Below are 19,479 nucleotides of genomic sequence, written 5' to 3'. Positions count from 1 at the left end.
CATATTTATAACCAAAAGCATGAGGCTGGACGGTAGTTTTGAGTTCTAAACAGACATGTAGATACTGGACTAGAAACTAATGATGATACAAGCAGTTTATATGAAATTGTAGGTTTTATCCCAACTTTGCCATGGTTTGCCAGCCATGAATGTAAGGCCTGTGAACCTGGATGAATATATGTTTTATATCATGTTGTGGTAAAAAAATAACCATTTACAGCCAACGTAATGATTTAAAGTACATAAGCATATGATGTATAACTTAACAAAAGACATAGTTCAGACTGTGATGCAGATTTTCCAAGCACAGTTGAAATGAAACCATCACCTAAGATCACTTTTAATGCTTATCAGAGCCATGACATTCCTCTTTAGGAAGTGGTTTGGCTCCAATGTTCCCAATATTAACAACTAAACTGATGCATATATAGAATCATGTGTGATAATGACACGATGCCATTATTGTGTGGCATGAGGTACGCTTGGAGGTACACTTGCCAGCGTAGTGAATTCACCACAATTTATGCTTTGCTGAACACACAGCTATTTTGTCTCACACATGAAGTGCAATTCAACCTAAAGTTTTTCTCGAGAGTCTATGATTCAACATAAAGATTATACGCTTAAGAAAATGCTACAGAAACAAACAATGTTGCTTTGATCTTTGTGACATTTTTATAAAGGAGATGGGAACCAGCACTGTTTTTGAAGGAACAGTTTCCAAGCATGAACCTGAAAGAAAGCATCATTCACACAGGTGTTCTTGTTGCTATGATTTTTCTGTAGAGGCTGATGATTAAACCACACCACATAAATGTTACTAATGAGCACTAACTGCTACATCACACATCCTATGGCAATGTAATATGACACGTGATATGGTGATTATTTTCATACGTGGATGATCTGCAAAATATTCTAAATGTCTCTATGCTTACATGGATGGCAATAATGCTATTGATGGGAAAGGTATGTATCAGAATAAAATGATGATGTGGACTTTTGAAGAAATGCCTTTAGAAATGTACACACAGATCAACGCCAGTATTGTGACCTGGGTAATGTAGGTCCAATGATACTCTTAGTTTAATAATTTGATTATTGGACAGGAGATCGAAGATACGGAAAGAGAGCGATACCATGTTTTTTTCTAGACACTTAGAGTGAACATGGAAAACAAAACCCTTCATTACTTCTAACTTGTGATGTGTTAATAACTGCAGTTTGTCTACTATCATATGGCATTTAATGTACAGAACTACATTAGTGTAAAACAAAATACTATGGCTGACTTGTCAAATATGATGGTTCACTCAAATATACAAGTATTGCACTTTTACTATTTTAAATTCAAATATTGGATATTGCTTGTGTTGAATGCAATTTAGTGCAGTTTGTGTTCCGTCACCAAAATTATGACATTTGTTTTCATGGAGCGCAATGGCTCATTATCGAGGTAATTAGAGGTAATGGAGTCAATGATAAAAATAGTAAAGCTTGTTCAATGAATTGAAAATTTATGTAATGAAATGCTGCATGGGACTATTCATCAGTATGAGGATGGGTGCGGTGTATGGATGAGATATTGATGAATGAATAATGTAGGTTGCCATGTCACAGATTTCAAAATTCCCCAGAAGGCGAACAGATTTAATATGCCATATATGTTTTGAATCATATGAGCTTTGTCATATATGATTCAAGAGCTCTATGAATTGTATGTAAATTTCAATTTCCTTGACATTTTGTAATACCATGCACCTCTGGGACAGATACATGTCTACTTGAACACTGCTGGTACGCTGCTTAGATAGACTACTTCTGAAGCCTGTGAACTTTTAAGTCTTGTTTTTGAAAAATTACAAATTAAATTTCCCAAACGGTATTTAAGCAGGGTATAGTGGGCATTTTTATTTCAAATATTGGTAAATTTTTCTTCCTGTACTACCAAAATTTGTCAGGCAAAGAAACCCTATATTATGATTCATGGTTTTGAAAGAGAATGGTTTAAATTCTTCTACAAAAAGTTTGAGAAACGTTTACATCCCTCACTTTTGAGGCATGCACTACCCTAACTCAAATGTTTGGGAACTAATTTTAAGACGATCTGCACTGTCAGGCAAAGAAAACTACTCCCTACATTGTCACAGAGAGTGGTAGATTGTTTTAACTTAATTAACGAGTCTATGACAAGACAACCATGTGTTGTACAAACTAAATGGATGGTTGCATGGCAGGGATATGAGACACACTGTCTGTACTAATGGTGAACAAAAACAACCTTCAGTTTGTAATACTTGTTCTCTGAGGCGTATTTCCTGTCTTGTTCCTGCAAGAGAAAACACATGACAAACAACCGACCACAAAGTCAACCATTTGTGTGAACTTTGATCTCCTGTATCCTGCACGTTAAAAGTTCCCAAAATGTTGGAACAAAGGGTATGGTACTATAGTTACTGAAAACTAAATTAAATGTAGTCTACATTATCCATGCAAGAATAGAAATACATGTACACTACTCTAAGACTAATGATAATCCTAAGTAATCTGGAGCAATGCAACGAAAGTGAAAAAAGATGTCACATTTACATCTTCTTTGAATGCACATCGATGCAAGTGCAGTATATACTGGTATTAATTTTCCATAAAAATGTTGAGAAGTCAGTGTTTGTGTAAATTGGTCAATTAATTTTCATTCTCAGGGAATTTTGACAAAAATTGATAGATGTTGAAAATTACACTTCAACGCAGAGCTTACTCACACTGATCACATTTAATTGTACTGCAATTACAGACCTGAAAATTCATGTTTTAAATGCAAGTCGTACAGATAGGATAGGCACGCTGATCTACTCCAAACATTGCAAATCTTAAAGGTAAAATGATCACTGCAAATAGAGCCCTTTAGTAACATGTTTCTGGGGCAAAATGTCAGGTTTCATCAGGTTATCTGAATGGTATGGTGTCTTCCTTACTGTATTGATGTACAAGTAAACTGGTTTGATGTGTAAATAAACACCAGAAATTAAAGAATGCCTTTAGGACTGCACCATCTCATAATCATGATTACCCCTGATACTAAGCAGTTCATTAAATGAGATATCAAAGACTTTCTTGTTTGTTTACATCTATTCAATGTATCACCCTAAAGAAATAGGATCTAGACAACTCAGGAAAGAGACTGTACTAACTGACACATTCCTAGACAGGATGCTACATGAGATAAATTACAGGTTCACAGATATGACTTATTTAAAACAGACATACCATTAACTCCAATGCTTTTTCAAGGCTTTCTGTGGCATCTTCCAATTTCTTGTCCTTCATTTGAGTTTTTCCCAGCAGTACAAATGTAGCTACAGTAGGTTTGACTCTGGAAGAGGCGGCCAGTGCCTCTGTGGCTTTGGAATACTCCTGCAGGAAGGAGAACACGGCTGCCTGCTGTGTGGGAGATATTCCTAGACCTTCACTCAACTCAGCTGCATGCCTATCATGGGAGAACGCATATTATATTTGGTAAAAGATGAGATGAGCATGAACTTTAAAAAGAGCACTGCATATTGCGATATTTATGACCTTTCAAAAAACGGTCCATCCGCCCATTGCGTCGATGCGTCATTACAGAATGAATCCTGGTTTACATGTAACATACTGCACGGTTAAAGCTGTGAACATGGATTTTCGTTACTGTGCTTGGCAATATCTCTTCACACACGCACAAGATAAAATTGAAGTTTTTTGCTAATAGGTTGGCTGAAACTCATTGTTCTTGTTGAATTATTTTGGAACAGCCAATCAGGTTGGCAATAGTCCTAGTTTCAAACTCCTCCCTAAGTAGTTGTGAGAAATGACTGTCTACCAATCAGACGACCTATCTTGCCACAGCACATTAGCAGCCTATATACTGCCTGTAAAACCAGCATTACCTATGGCATAAACTTCAAAATAGGATGATACACTTACTTGACACAGAAACTGGCAAGATCCAAGTTTTTCATCTCAAGAAGTATTTTTCCCTGTCAAGAGAAAAAAAAAAAGAGTCTGGTACAGGTCAGTTTTGGATGGTTTGGACTGTTTACCTAAATCATAATATTCCTAGGGTGAATGTATAGTTATACATATTGGTCAATATTGGCAGAAACATGAACCACTTATCATTAGTCTGTTATGAGTATACTGTTTAATAGTTTTATCTCCATTTCCATGTGAAGAGGTCCAATTTTACCCATTTAAAGTCCTTTCGCTACTACGGCTTAGCCAAAATCCATTGTTTTCTATGGTAAAGTTGGGCATCTACGGATGGAGATGGGGTGGGAAGATTAGAGTAAATAAAACTGAGCTAAACCATAGTGATGATTGGCTTAAAATATCAGATATCATGATGTGTGAACAAGCTATGATAAAACTGTACTGAAATTGGCTTTATGGTCAACCATCAAAACACCACAGCGTACCATACATCATGTCACTGAGACATTTTAAGTATACACCATTTGAAGTTGACTTGCAGTTTCAGGATCCTGGCTTGGCAATGAAGGTATGTTTATCTTACCCTGTGCATATAGAGATGCTGCAGGTCTGGCTTCAAGTGAATTGCTCGTGTGTAGTCCAACAAGGCATTCTTCAACTGAAATTGATTAAAAAAGAAACATACTATTTAGAAACAGCATTAATGTTATGGTAATATCAGTTCATATATAGTGTGATAAAAAATGAAGGACTTGCTGCAATTCAATGATTTCATGACAATCCTTTTATCAGGGCATGAAGAATGTACAGTACGGTAGTTTGCTACTGAATGTACATGAATTAAAGGATAAACTTGAATATCGTCAGTATATCACAATAAACAATTGCATGGGAAACGGTTACACACTGTCGTATAAAATTTAACCCTTTCACCATCATGGTTTTGAAATTGAGGGTGAACAGGTTAAAAGTGTATCATTCACATTTGTCATCTCATTTGATGAGTGAAGAACATTACAACTGCCATGAATGGCAAATTAAATTACTTTAAAATACAAACTGCATTCTAAAGTAATGGAGATCATAATCCATACACTTTAATCCATCCAGCAAAAAGGTGTTGAATACTTACATCATGTAGTTTATGGTGAGCCTCAGCTCTGCAGACCATAGCTCTCCAGTATGTGGCATCCACCTTGATGGCATTGGTGAAACATGCAATGGCTCTGAAATATACACATCAGAGTTTTTTTTATCAGTATTAATGGTAAATGACCTAGCAGCCATGAATACATACCTATGTATTATCTACTGCCGCAAGCTTTTGCGAAAATTTTCTCCTCTGATCAGGTCACTGACATACAAACACATTTGCTCTAATACTTCTCTGAATTTGATCGTACATTTGTTTTCTCTTTTGAAAGGTAAAAGTGCACATCAATGTGCCAATGCTTAACTTCAGCATCTGAACTCCTGCAGTATGTCAGGTTGTGATGGTGTGAGATGAATGACGACACACAGAAAGGGTGACACTGCCAACCATGGATGCTACTTGAATGTGAAATGCATTGTTGAGGGAGAAATCTGAACTTACTTTGGGTAGTTTTCCATTCTGATCATGTAGATGAGACCAAGATTGAGATGTGGACAGGCAACGCTTCGATCCAGTTTGATGACTTCCTCAAAGTCAGATATGGCATCCTCATATCTGCAAAAATCAACAGAATTTCAGTATTGCACTTCACATCTTGGATTTAGGGTGTACATTGTATGTCAAAGTCGTCAGCTTGACCCTTTTACCAACATTTCCATCTGTTAACCCTTTAATCATCATGGTTTAGCCCAAATCCGTTGTTATCAATGGGGATTATGGACCTGTTTAAAAAGAAATGGGGTGACCAGGTTGTGGTACAACCTACTTGAAAAACAGTTTTGTTCAAAAAGCTTGGACTTTCACTACAATTATTTGTTCAAGTGATACAGAGTTTACATACTTTTCCTTTCAACTAGAATGATGGATTTTATTTTTTTCCTGTCCTAGATATCGAATGTTTTCTTCTTGAATAATCATTAGTTTACAACTTCCTCTAAACTGTTATGCTCTTGAAGAAGTGAATGAAAGTTTCAGAACACACTTTGAAAACTTTTACCTTTCCATATCCATGTAGAGTATTCCTCTATGGAGGTATGCCAGTACATTTTCCTGACTGTCATCCAGCAGGATGGATACACTGAAATCTTGCAAGGCCTTCTTGGGGTGTGCCCTGTGAATTACACAGCAAAATCACAACATTCAGTAATCTCATAATTTCAATAAATTTAGCAATCTCACACATGTTCAAATAATCATACACTCAAATACCTTTCTGCAAATGAAGACAGAGTTACAATGAGAAACTTAATGGGATTATAATGTGTTAAACAAAACTTATTGTTATTATAGATGATGATTTTTTACTTTTCTTTCCGGTGATATGGCACAACTAAAGATGGAATTTGGAGTGGGTTATTTCTTGTAAGATGCACTGTCCTTCAGTACATACCTTCGTAGCAGACAACCTCTGTGATAGAATGCCACAGAATTGTGTGGATCCAGATGGATAGCGATAGACAGATCTTCAATGGCATTGGTGTACAGGCCTTGTTTAGCATAGGCTCTCCCACGGTAAGTCCTAGCTAAGGCATTATTAGGTTCTTGCACCAACATCTCTGAGAAATCCTTGATGGTTGCCATCCAGTTTCTATCAACAAAAGTTAACAAATGATGCGTAGGAAAGAAGCAATGTTCAGGAAAGAATTTACAAAACTTTCCTATCATCAAATAATTCAATATTTGCTTAAGACTTTCGTGCCAACATTTTTAAGCACTTCTTCTGTAATGCATACAGTTTTAACGCAGTCACACTCTTTATAAACTACTATGTTTTGAAATAAAACGTTGGAAACTGACAAAAGATGGTCACCACAGGATGGTAGCAAAATTTTGGTCAAATTTTCCCGGCAACAGAGCAACACCATGTCAGTCACTGCGTATGTGGGGTCTTGGAGCTAAGATTCCAATGGTAGACTATAGTATAACCTCCTCTGATTTTTTCCCCGTTTTGTTGCAGGACATCCCACAGTTCACTTAATCACAGGAACAACCTGACACACAACATCTCCTGAAGTTCGAATATCGGACTTACTGATTATTGAATTGGTAGAGACCATGCTTGAAAATGGCTTCCGTCTTACTTGGCATTAGTTTGGTTGCATCCCGGTAATCCTCCAAAGCAAGTAAGATTTCACCTCTCTGATGGATAAGAAAAAAACAAAAATCAATCAAAACTATAAACCAGGTGTGACAATGAATAGAAAAACAAACATAGTATCAAATATGTTCATTATCAGGAAACTGAGAAATAAAGCTTGATTAATTTTCAATTGGTGAATATAAGTTGGCTCTGAGCTGCATGGCTATCTCACATGAGATAGATCAAGTTGGAGTGGCAGTATGTATCTGGACTGTATCTGTCATTAGTGATACTCAAGATAAGATTGTTTTTTCTGTAGTTTTACCTTTTCATACATTTCAGCTCTTGCATAGTAAGCTTCATAGTCATCAGGGAGGAGTTTGATAGCCTGGGTGTAGTTCACAATGGCCATGGTGATGTTTCCTTGTTGGCGGAAGATTTCAGCTCTGAAAATATGAAAAAGAACATACGTTTAAAGATGATAACACAAAATACGAAATAGACTATTTGATTGACATCGATTTGTCTGTCTATATAATACATTGTAACCTTGTAAAAGAAATGTATATTAATTCAAACATTTTCTGACAATCATAATATTGTCTTTCAGTATGCATGAATAAATAATAGAATAAATCAAACCTCTAATTCAGCATGATGTACATGTACTTCAAAAAAATCATCACACTAGGTAAGTATATGTACTGAATGCTGTCAATGACATCAGTGTATGACAGTGTTAGTGCGTACACTCAAAGTCATCAAAATTCCGACTGATCATCTTGCCTTTTTTTAGATTGTGGATGGTAGTAAATTTTCCAGGACTTAGTTTTATTTTGACGGACTTTTCCGGGACTTTCCAGGAGGCTTTAAAATTCAAGGACTTTCCAGGAGAGCACAGACCCTGGTTCAAGTCCACACAAAGTAGAGATTATCCATTGCAAACCTGGTAGCACATGGCAGGCAACCAGTACATCACTGGAAACACATTCAGTACAGAAATGTGATTATTGAAACATCTTCAAAAATCAAACAAAGTTTTGCTCTGTACCTGGACCTATAGGCACCGGCATGCTGTTTGTTGAGTTTCAACACAACATTCAGATCATCCAAGGCTTTCCGCTTGTTGTTCTTCAATAGGAAGAGGAGATGTCTGTGCCAATAGGCATCCAGCAGCTGAGGTTCAAGTTCAATGGCACTGTCAAGGTCTTCCCAAGCTCCTTTCAAATTGCCAATCTGAAAGAATGTGTATTTATTCATTTACTGTAAACTTTGTTGGCCAGCAGGATTCACAAACAGAAACTCAGAAAAGATCTGAGAATTTCACTTTTTAGGCACACATCGTCGTCATAAGGTGTCCCATCATACCAAATATGAAGGGTGTATTGGAATGATAAAATTACTGTAGGAAGATGAATTTATTTACCCTCAATGAACAAAATTTACTACAAGGAAGGTTTAAATTGCATGTAGTAATTTAAACTACATGTTTTTATCCCTGATCTGTTGATTCATGTGATCTCATACCCTCCTGCCTATTAAATCTGAATGACTGCTCTACCAAGATTTTTTAAATCTAATATTAGCCCACTAACCTTTCTGTACAAGGCACCTCTTCTACAAAGATCAAATGGAGATGGTTTATCACCAGCCATTTCAATGGACTCACTCAGTCTTATTATTTCATCTTCATAATCCTAAAATAAGCAAAAAACATCCAATAAATAGCTCAGTCATTAACAGCTGAAAGGAAGAATGGTAAGGTGTTAGTGAAAGAATTTGAAACTTGATGTTGTTTTACATGTACAGTGTTCTTGAAACCTAATTTAAAAAAGATGGTTGATTAGTATAGAAATGCATCTTTTCGATCGTCCTTTGTTATGTATTCACCAACATCTGAGTTGACTGCCCTTAAGTACCAAGGGCTCAAATAGGGCTTGTTGATGTACTTTATGTTTTCATGAACTGGACTCAATTTCATATTGATTCGAAATCTATGGCTCAAATGCTTGTGTGCACTAACTTATGTTCATCATACCTCAATGAATTCATCTTGTACTTCAGGCAATGGATCAATGGTATCAACGTGCTCTGATATCACAGAGCTGGTTATGGATGCTCTCCTGCAATGAAAGACACAAACCATGTTTACCCACTGCGACACCACTGTTAAGAAGATGATGACTTCTCATGACACACACACACACACACACACACACAGTGTTATGACATCTCAGTACAAACAACCAAAGTTTAACCTGTTCACCCCAGTGCCTTGTAAATAGGTCCACAATCACCATTTATAACAATGCGTTTTGGCCAAACCATGGTCACCGTGGTGAAAGGTTTAATGGCTGAATTTCAGATAAAAGAGATGACAGAGCAAAGTCTTGTGAACCAATACACTTCCCCAAAGCCTGTTTTTGTCCTTTATGGTAGTTGGGTGAGCAGTCTCAGTACACAGGACACCGTTGAATGACACATACATTCTTATGATATGCAAATACATGTACCATCACATCAATGGCATGGATGAACACAGCAATGGCATCACCTCAACACAGTGCCTGAATGAAGATGGCCAGCCTTTTGATCCAGCTTTTCAACATGAAATTCATGAAATGGTTTGAATGGAATTTGCGAGCACCTCGTCAAGGAAGTCAATTTTGAACCAAAGCTGGTTGCTTTAGTTTGATACATTACAGTTCAAGAACAGCTTCCCCTTGGCATCTATATTAACCCATAGAACATTCATCTTCAAACTATCCCCAACCCTAGCAACTGGTGAATGGTACATGTAAATATCCTGCTGATGGAAAGCATCCTGATACCTGCATTGCAACACTTTGAAACACAGAATTGTTGAGAAAATGTGGACAACTCAGACATCTGCCGAGTTGAATGCCATCTTTTCACTGGAAAATTTGCAAGCATTTTTTCATTTTTGACTTACATTGTAAAGCAATTATTATTACTGTTCAATTCAGTTTACTTTACTGATCAAACAAGATTTAAAAACACTGTAAAACCTCTGTTTATTTTTTTTTATAAAAAGAAATCAAGCATTCCAAAGCAGGTAATTGTTAAAAGTTGGTGAAATACATTGACACGCTGAAAATGTGAAAAAAAACAAACAAACATGACTAGTTATGGTGATTAGTTTCTTATGAATGCATTGACGAGCACAACAATGAAGGCAGTGGTCAGTGAATATTAAAATCATATCTTAATCAATTAATTAATTAACCTTTTGTCTTCTGAATCAGAACTAAGCACCCTGAAAGACAAGCACACATAGTACTAACTTATCATAAAAATAACACAATTCAGCAGATAGTTTATTCAAAATACTAGATTTCTGGTCCAGCATATGCATTGAATTTAAAGGTCTGGTGAAATGGTCCGGTTCGTGTGACTGAATATCTTCCAGGGGTCAATACTATTACACTCGCAACAGAATTGCAACCTAAAAGTACGCGCAAGTGTTAATTTTTTTGATATTTCTATGCACGCTTTCATGGGGTCATTTTGCGACACTCAGGTCACGCCCACAGCGGGGATCATGGTTGGCCATCTGTGACGTCACAGGTGTGTTCATTTACATCGAATAGCGGTCCAACGCCGCCTTATCTCTGCCCGGTATCCGCTAACAAAACAGCCTCAGTGTTCGTGCTGCCCATTCGCCACGTTCGTTCGCCAATGCGAATCGAAATCCGAAGTGGCGAAAAAAATCGATCCTAATTCGCCACAGTGGCGAAACTGATTTTTGTTTAAAAAATATGGTAAAATAAAGAAAAACGTGGGTTTTTTAGTCTTTTGTTTAATCTGCGCTTCTCTCTCGGCGATTCACAAAAACTGTGTCTACTTCCGTATTATTGCGTTCTTTCCGTCATACATATTTGCAATCGAGCCAAGTCTCGCGAGAGATTTGACGTCATTTAGTCTAGTGTACAGCATGCATAAATGGCTCTCGCGAGAATTGAAACTTGACACACGCAATCGAGCCCTCGCGATAAATTTGACGTCATTTTGTCTAGTGTACAGCAGGCATAGGAACGCTCGCTCGCGAGAATTGAAACTTTTGCTATACATAGCAGACATACGCATTTTAATCGAGGCAACAAGGTTCGGTGTTGCAGTTGATTTACATTGCGGTCTAGATGTTCTGTGTTGTGCATTTTAATTCCATGTTGCGGTCGATTTGCATCGCGGTCCAGTCCTCGTGGTCCGGTATTCCCCGTTGTTCTTCAATTTAATCGCCGTCCCAACGACGCGTTCCGTGTTGCTGTCGATTTGTATCAGGGAGGACTCTACCTCCATGATTTGTATCGCGATCTCTACGTTCCGTGTTGTTGTTCGTTTTAATGGTAGTCTCAACGTTCAGTGTTGCTGTTCATGCAGCTGATTTGCATCGCGGTCCAAACCTTCCGTGTTGTAGTTGTAGTGCATTTTAATCACGGTCCCATTTACGTTTTAAGTTACTGTCGATTTGCATTGCGGTCCCGACGTTCCGTGTTGTAGACTAGTGCATTTATAAGTGGCAGTCACAACGTTCAGTGTTGGTGTTCATGCAGTTGATTTGCATTACGGTCCCAACCTTCTGTGTAGCGAGTAGCGAGGCAGGCTCAGCCGAGGGACCGTGGCAGATCGTACAAACCAGAAGAGACAAGCACATTATGGTTCAAACACTCAACACTGAAAAAGTTTACAGTTGAGCCGTTCATGTTCTTGCCGCTGTCACAGCCACCAAAAGAACAACGTCTTCCCATAGTGAAGGAGGACACTGTCCTGATCATGTAAGCGGAAACCCTAGAAGTTACCCCCCGTGGGGAGCTTACGGAGGTGTGCAATACTTTACTTCCCGTTATGAGATACGGAGTCGGGCAAACTTCGGAAAGTCGAAAAAAGTCGACTGGGGAGGCTCGGGGGACACGCCCACATTGCATTTTTCTTTTGCCATATTTCATAATCACGCGCGCTAAACGAAAAAAGAAATGAATGTAACTGTTTTGTAGACCATCAACTGTATTTCTGTGATTTTGCAACATGGGCATTTCACCAGACCTTTAAGCCTGTATTGCCTTACGGCATTAAAAGAAAGACAAATCTGTATGATTTTTTGCATCTGTACTGTGTCAAATGTCCGAACACACGCACTAATGTTTACATCACACAGTCTTCAGGCAAAGCTGGAAAAAATCCTAGGGGTAACTTTCTGTCATGTTGTGTAGGTTTCGAAGGGCAATACTCACTTCTTTGTTGGAGTTGGAGCGTGAATAGACAGTATGTCAGTAGTAGGTGATATGCTTTCCTGCTCGCTAGGAGGAGGAAACACCTCATCAAACCAATCATCCCAGATATCACGGACCCATTCCCGAACATCTTCACCTTCTCTGATTGCACAAAAGGAAAAAAAAGAAATCAACTTAAGCATTAACTCTAATTACATCATGATAATATATTTAGATACAGTGAAACCTGTCTTAACCGAACCCTGTCTCAACCTGAAACCTGTCAATACTGAACACCTTTTCTAGTCCCTTCCACATAGAATGCCATGTTTAAGAAATCGCTGTAAACCAATCATCTCTGTGAACCGAAAAGTTTTCTCAGTCCCTTTGGTGTTTGGATTAGACAGGTTTTACTGTAGTTGAGTATAAACTCATTCTTTTTTCTATTCTGAGTGCATTTTGATAGCGATTGCATGTCTTTTCTTGGGTCAATATCAACCAGCTTCAGTCTACAGAAATGTTTTGAGTTTGTCAAGAACATAAAAATATAATACAGAAAGATCATTTTGAATGACGCTTTAAACCATGCCAACATTTTCATGTAATGCTTGATGATAATATCATAACAATATTTGTTGAGAGTTTTACATTAAATATCACTTGGTACGTTCATTTAGTATACAGTTTATTACTTACTCTAGGTTTCTCTCTTCTCCAAATTTGTCAAAGTCAAGAAAGTTAGGGAGACTCGATCTCCTTTCATGTCGTACATATCTGCGGAGTTAATCAGACAAGGATGTAGTGACTGGTATGAATACAACTGTGCAAACAAGGCCTTCTGATAATGTGTATATTTCTCTGATTTTTTGTTCATTTTAGAAATTCTCAATTTGATATGGTAAAATCTGTATGTTTCGCATTCAAGTACTACAATAGATAGCTTTGATGATGATGTGTCCTTATCCTGCAAAGTTTATATGTCACAATAAGGTCCAGCTGGATATACCAATGAGGCATATCAACATGTTCTGACTTTGACCCGCGATGACATAAATGCCAAGTGGGTGATAATACATACAGGTTTTGGCTGAACATTGCTTTTTACTGACTTGGCAGGAGGCAGGCGACAGGTCTGGCACGGCCAGGAATACTCACAGTGCACAGTGCATTCACAGTTGCAAAAGATGGCTGAGATGAATTGCCATGAGACAGTTGCCATCACAACAACATCCAAATGTACTTCTTTGAAACTGAAAATTTGCAACAACGTGAACATGCTTCATCATTAAGGGATGAAGTTCTACAATGCTATTGATATTTTGTGAGACAGCCTTGAGGATGCAGTATTGCATCTGACTGGACTATGGACAAAACCTGCTATCCAACAGCTTTCAAGTCATTTAAGTCCATCAGTTGTTCAGAAAATGGCTGTCTATATCACCCTTTTGCCGAGGGATTACTGTTATATGCTGTTACTCACTTTGGAACTTTCAACTGTTCTTCCAATGGTACAGTGATCTTGGGTAAAGATTCACTCCTGGGATGACAAAAAATAAGAGACATTACATCATTTTAAACATTTATAATGATCCATAAAAGGTATGCTTTTGAAACTTCACTTACTGTCTTGTAAGTATATATTGTATTGGCAAAAAGTGCAGGTACACGACAAGGTTTTTGTAAAATGAAGTTAGTCAAGTTACAGTATGTTCAAAGCAACATAACATTGACATCATCACGTAACTATCAAGTACACTGTGTAAGACACCATTGAAGCTATATCTAATGACTACACTGCACGGATAGCATGAGCAGCACACTGATAACACAATGGACTAGATTTTTAAATTTTCCTTATCAACAATAGTCACTGTAAAGATATGATATAGAGTATATGATTTGTTAGCAATGTTGATGATTGACTCCACAGCAATTGGATCAGTCTGAATCACAGTCTGTTTGGAAGAGTATACATGTAAAACAATATATAAAGTGTATCTGATATTTCAGGAGTGTAGTGATTCAACATAAATTCTCAATATTGTTGTGAGATCTCACCTCGTTATTTCTCTCGGTCTCTCTCTCAGGAACTTATCAATTTCTTCCAGTCGCTTCTGTAAAAATTAATATAAGAGGCAAAAGTAAGTATGACGTTATGTTTGAATGATTCTGACATTCAACCATTCAAACAGTCCACTGTGTTTTTCACATCAGATATCAGCTACACTTCACTCATTTGCCTTTTTCTGTTGTTCCAGAAGTTTTGTAAATGTGATAAATCTTCTTACTTACTGGGTCTATCTGCTTCTTTTTCTTCTTTCTATAAAAGTGATCAGAAATAAATATTGATAATCTCACATTTCAAAGGAGATCTGAGCATGATCAACCCTTACTATTACAACAATACAAATTCATTCATATGAACAAACCAAAATGATTCTCCTTCAGGGATACCGACAAAAATTGGGTGTCATCCGGTGTTGAATAGTTATGAAGTGATACATCAATGTCAAATCTGGTCTCCATTCCACTTTAATCCAGCTGTTTAGGATTGATGTCAGCAAACCTATTACTACTTAGAAACAGGGGCTGCAGGGTTGGGATATCAAAACATGACTAGTTTCTGATTGATTTTTAAGTGAGTCATTGGTGGAAAGTTTTGATGATTGGGATCTCAAAATCATGACAAAAGAGAGCTTACTTGATTTGGCTGGGCAGGATAACATACTTCAATCCACCTTCTCTAGATTTCTCAGCTGGTGTTGGACTTGCCACTGAAACTGAAAGAGTCGTCATTCCATGAAATTGATTCTCAAAACATGTTACACCTGGAATGTGATCTTCGGAGTCATTCTTGGCAATATCTTGAGAAGGTGATATGAACAAATCTAAGCTTTGTACAGTAACTCACTATGGTCAAAATCCCAATACAGAGTCTCCAATAATGTTACAATCTGTCCCTCAGGGGTAGACATTAATAGTCTTTTCATTTCTTTCTCTTGAGCCTTGGAGATCATGCTGGCTCTGTGTCACCTTGTTGAGATTGTGTCAGTATAAATGATTTTTTCAGTGATGATAGCAGCTACAGACATGGTTTGATACCATCTTGAAGGATAACATGACAGTTGAAATAAGCACTTTATTATTATAATAGACTCCAAAACTACTGTAAGCCAACTTAATTCATAATTGTAGAAGAAATACAACAGTGTTTTTATTGCCCATGAAACTTCAATTGCTGAACACTACTGCATTCTTAGACATTCATTATCTGATGCATGTTTCAATCTTGATACAATACTCAATAATCTGCTTCAGCATTGCACATCAAATCAAAGATTGCACACAATGACAAGTCATGGTACCTTTCTTTGGTTCTTCAATCGGAGTAAGTTGTTCAACACTTCTTGAAAGACTTGACACCTGGTAATCATGAAATGAAACATTTGGTTTGAATAATCATCCTTTCTCCAAGACTTGGAAACAGAATCAAGACGTGTACTCTCACAGAGTTTCAGCCTTGAAGAGTGATATGACTCAAAAATGTACAGAGGCCTTGTTTTTGGCTTGGTCTTCAAATTACTCACTAAAGAATACTTGAAGGAAGCTATGCATTAAGTACCTTACGCTGTATTCCGATAACTGGTAATGAATCACAGTGGACAAACCTTCAAACAAACCATGGATGTTACAGACTTCTAGTCATCTTAACAATGACTTTCTGTAATGGATTTGGATATTTCAGTCAAATTTGACACATATTTCATTGTACTTACCAATTCCCTGGTGGGATCCTCTGGTGCCTTCTTGAAAGGTTCCTTCACTTTACCAGTCTTGGCTTCTTCGATCAACCTTCTCTGAATTTCCAACTCCTCCATGTAAGTGTTGAAATCTCCAGGGAATGTCAAATCCCAGTCCTCTTCATCAAGTAAATCTGGAGCAGACTTGGCTCTCCTGGGTAAGGAAAGAAACAAGACTCAATTGTCATTTGGTAAATCTCTCGTCCTGAAATGTAATACAGGAGGAAATTCAATGCTGAGCAACACATGTATATGCAGTAAGACAGTAATATTTATAAGGATTCTTTCTTCGTCAAAATGCAATCCGAGTGACATTTACATTTTGCATACTTGTCTTCAGCAGAAAAGACAAGCACTAAAATTTATGCAGCAAAATGTAAATGAAAATAAATAAGTAGTTAAAAAATGGCTGTGTACATGTTTGGAGATATATATATATATATATATATATATATATATATATATATATATATATATATATATATATATATATATATATATATATATATATATATATATATATATATATATATATAGACCACAGTAAAATAAAAGCAAATGCACAAACATCTATGGAAACACATGTATTTCCATATGCGTTTCTTCACTGTCCATGGGTGTTTGTACTGCTATCACATGATCTCTGAGGTGTACTGGGTTAGTAAAACATTGCATATCCTTTTAATCCAGGAGCAGAACCATTATGTACCAGTATCACCAATTTTTGTCAAATACAGTGAATTTACTGTTGCAGAGGTACAATAGACCATGCTAATGGACACTGATATTGTGAAGGAGGTATGCACGACTTCCTAATGAGATTCTAGGTTACCTTGATATTTGTTCTTGGTACAAAGAAAGATCGATTTGTTTACCCACGGATAAGGTTTTAATTTTCCATGCAGCAAAAATTCAGAAAATGTCAAGACTTCATAGGAATTTGGTGCCCTATATTTACAGTAGCTAATCATTTATTTTCACTTGGGGTCATGCATAAAAGTGCACCATCAAAGCTGCAGAGTTCAGCTGACACAGCTGTTTTAATATTCATGTATATCTGCAAATTTGTAGTGGCCAAGCGACTTTGAAGTGTGTAAGGTTTAATACAAAACATGATTAGTTCACATTGGCCGCATCATTCATATATTGTCCAATCCTCACCTCAGAGGCACTTCAGCTGGGAAGATTTCAGAGTCAGGCATTTCTTTTGGTTTTGCTTTGTCGTCAGGAGACTGGATGGTCGCCATCTTGGAAAACTTCTGTCTCAGTTCAGCAACACTAGTTCTGGCTGGTCTAGTTGGTGACTCTGCAAAAAGATCAAAAAGCAAAATCAGTTCATCAGTTCATTGAAGTTCTTTCACTAAGTTAACAAAGGAAAGATTGAGCCATGTCAAGTTAAAGATCATTATTTCCTTGTGAAATAATGTCCACCAACTAACAGACTTACCTGGCATTCCTCCAAGCTCATCTACTCCTTCTGTAATGACCAATAAAAAGAGATAATCATTATTTTTATAGGAATACTCTTGGTGAAATATGAAACACAGGGCTCGACGCAAGGTCAAATCATCCACTAGCCCGAAGGACTAGTAGCAGTTCATTTTTAGTACCCCCCGGTAGTCCTAAATGAAATCTACTAGTCCTGCTCAAGCAAAGCCAAATGTTGCTCTCATGTTGTAAAGAGGTGTACGGTATATGACCATTCTCATATTTTTTGTCGCAAAGGTTTTTAAACCCAATAACTAACTTTCATGCGAGACTAGCACATTTGCTTACTGCAAAATGTTTAACTTTGAATCATATATAAACCACAAAAATAACCTGAATGAAATGTCCTGTGTAGGAGGAGAGGTCATGAAAATAGCCTATTACCATCAAGAATAAAATCAGAATTTGTTGGAAAATTCTTCATACCTAAGGTAGTTCACCATTAATTTGCAAAGAACATGTTTGTTCATGGTGGGGACAGATTTGTTTCTCCAGAACTGAAATTCGTACAGCCATTCACAAATGTTCCTGTGGAGTGCCTTCATATTTTTGACATATATCACATTTTAAAATTGACCAGCTTGTGGGGAGGACCTCTCATTTGTAATAATGGTTTGTGAAAAATTTTGTTTTTAATAGTAAAAATGTTGCATTTTACCATTTCATGTGCTTGTGTCTTTTATGAGTTTTTGCCAGTTACTGGTAACAAAATGTGATTAGCACAAAAATAACCAATGACTCCCAGAAGTGATTGGATACAACAGTCTGATACACCCATTTGATATGTTGTTTTTTCACTACTGTTTTAAGGTTCACTTCACTATTATTGCCCCAATAATTTACACTTTTCCACTAAAATGCCAAAACAATAAGTTGCTAGCACCAAGTTATTATCTGTGAGGAATTCCCTCACCTGTACAAGCAGTAGCAACTTGCCATAGCACTGTTTTGGCAAGCCAGATGGCTCTTTTTAAGATCAGCTTCAATCAAGCTAGGGGGTCTTGACTATATATGGAGGTCAGCAGGTGGAGGCATTCTAAAGCAGGTCAAGCTGGCTACGAACTGTCGGAGGTGTTGTTTGGGAATGCCCCTGAAGAAATCTTGAGAAAAATCTTCTTTGAAAGGCAAGGATACAGTGTTTGAACAAAATTTTCGGGTTGCTCATGTTTTTAGGCAAAGTGATGAGCTTCAAGCAAACCAAAATACACGACGTGCAGACCGTTTGATGCTCAGCGTTGAGCCATGTTTCCCGGGGCCATGTTACTGGCATGTACAGTAGAATTTGATTCTCCGCAGCAGGTAAACTGTTTCATTTTAAGTTGGTGATCAATAAAGTTTGCTTCACTGTTTCACTGTCCAATTTGTTTGGGTAAAAGTTAGTTTATTTTTATATAAAATGATCGAGGCTTGGAGTGGCCCGGCGTCCCATTAGTTTTGTAGCGATAAACTTTCCTGGACAACTACGAACTTGAAAATTGCACTAGTCCGCAGGACTACCTCCGAAGACATTTTTACTAGTCCTCTTGAAAATTTACTAGCCTCGGGCTAGTGGGCTAGCGCTTATGTCGAGCCCTGGAAACAGAAAATAATCTGCAGCAGGAAACTGAATTACAGTACTAATATGATGAAAATGTATCAAGACTGTTTTGTAAAAATGGTGTGAAAACTGCATTAAAAGAAACAATTGCCATATATTTCTAAATCCACTCGAGAAATGTCTGATACTGAAGCTTATCCCAAGCGAACTGTAGGTACACC

The 19,479-nt window shown here is 37.3% G+C and overlaps 1 protein-coding gene across 5 annotated transcripts in view; it reads right to left on the bottom strand.

Annotated features, from left to right (window-relative positions):
- LOC139131594 (uncharacterized) overlaps window positions 1-19,479 on the bottom strand; it is a 57,763-nt gene that overhangs the window by 24,471 nt on the left and 13,813 nt on the right. For 2 of the 5 annotated variants that reach the window (XM_070697703.1, XM_070697704.1), the window contains 24 exons: window positions 17,681-17,710; window positions 17,395-17,539; window positions 16,210-16,387; window positions 15,799-15,856; window positions 15,135-15,213; window positions 14,726-14,753; window positions 14,492-14,547; window positions 13,914-13,970; window positions 13,130-13,207; window positions 12,455-12,595; window positions 10,450-10,479; window positions 9,241-9,325; window positions 8,798-8,899; window positions 8,254-8,438; window positions 7,528-7,648; window positions 7,155-7,261; window positions 6,513-6,710; window positions 6,120-6,233; window positions 5,564-5,677; window positions 5,102-5,195; window positions 4,553-4,627; window positions 3,964-4,016; window positions 3,268-3,487; window positions 2,282-2,329 (listed from right to left, as the gene is read on the bottom strand). In XM_070697703.1, the coding sequence (XP_070553804.1) occupies window positions 2,282-2,329; window positions 3,268-3,487; window positions 3,964-4,016; window positions 4,553-4,627; window positions 5,102-5,195; window positions 5,564-5,677; window positions 6,120-6,233; window positions 6,513-6,710; window positions 7,155-7,261; window positions 7,528-7,648; window positions 8,254-8,438; window positions 8,798-8,899; window positions 9,241-9,325; window positions 10,450-10,479; window positions 12,455-12,595; window positions 13,130-13,207; window positions 13,914-13,970; window positions 14,492-14,547; window positions 14,726-14,753; window positions 15,135-15,213; window positions 15,799-15,856; window positions 16,210-16,387; window positions 17,395-17,539; window positions 17,681-17,710 (2,396 nt within the window). The remainder of the gene's footprint in view (window positions 1-2,281; window positions 2,330-3,267; window positions 3,488-3,963; window positions 4,017-4,552; window positions 4,628-5,101; window positions 5,196-5,563; window positions 5,678-6,119; window positions 6,234-6,512; window positions 6,711-7,154; window positions 7,262-7,527; window positions 7,649-8,253; window positions 8,439-8,797; window positions 8,900-9,240; window positions 9,326-10,449; window positions 10,480-12,454; window positions 12,596-13,129; window positions 13,208-13,913; window positions 13,971-14,491; window positions 14,548-14,725; window positions 14,754-15,134; window positions 15,214-15,798; window positions 15,857-16,209; window positions 16,388-17,394; window positions 17,540-17,680; window positions 17,711-19,479) is intronic. The other 3 variants (XM_070697706.1, XM_070697705.1, XM_070697707.1) reach the window with 3 other exon arrangements.

This window comes from Ptychodera flava, chromosome 4, assembly GCF_041260155.1.
Source record: "Ptychodera flava strain L36383 chromosome 4, AS_Pfla_20210202, whole genome shotgun sequence".
Lineage (NCBI taxonomy): Eukaryota > Metazoa > Hemichordata > Enteropneusta > Ptychoderidae > Ptychodera > Ptychodera flava.
Note: the sequence above shows the minus strand (reverse complement) of the source record. Positions and strands in the feature narration are given on the sequence as shown.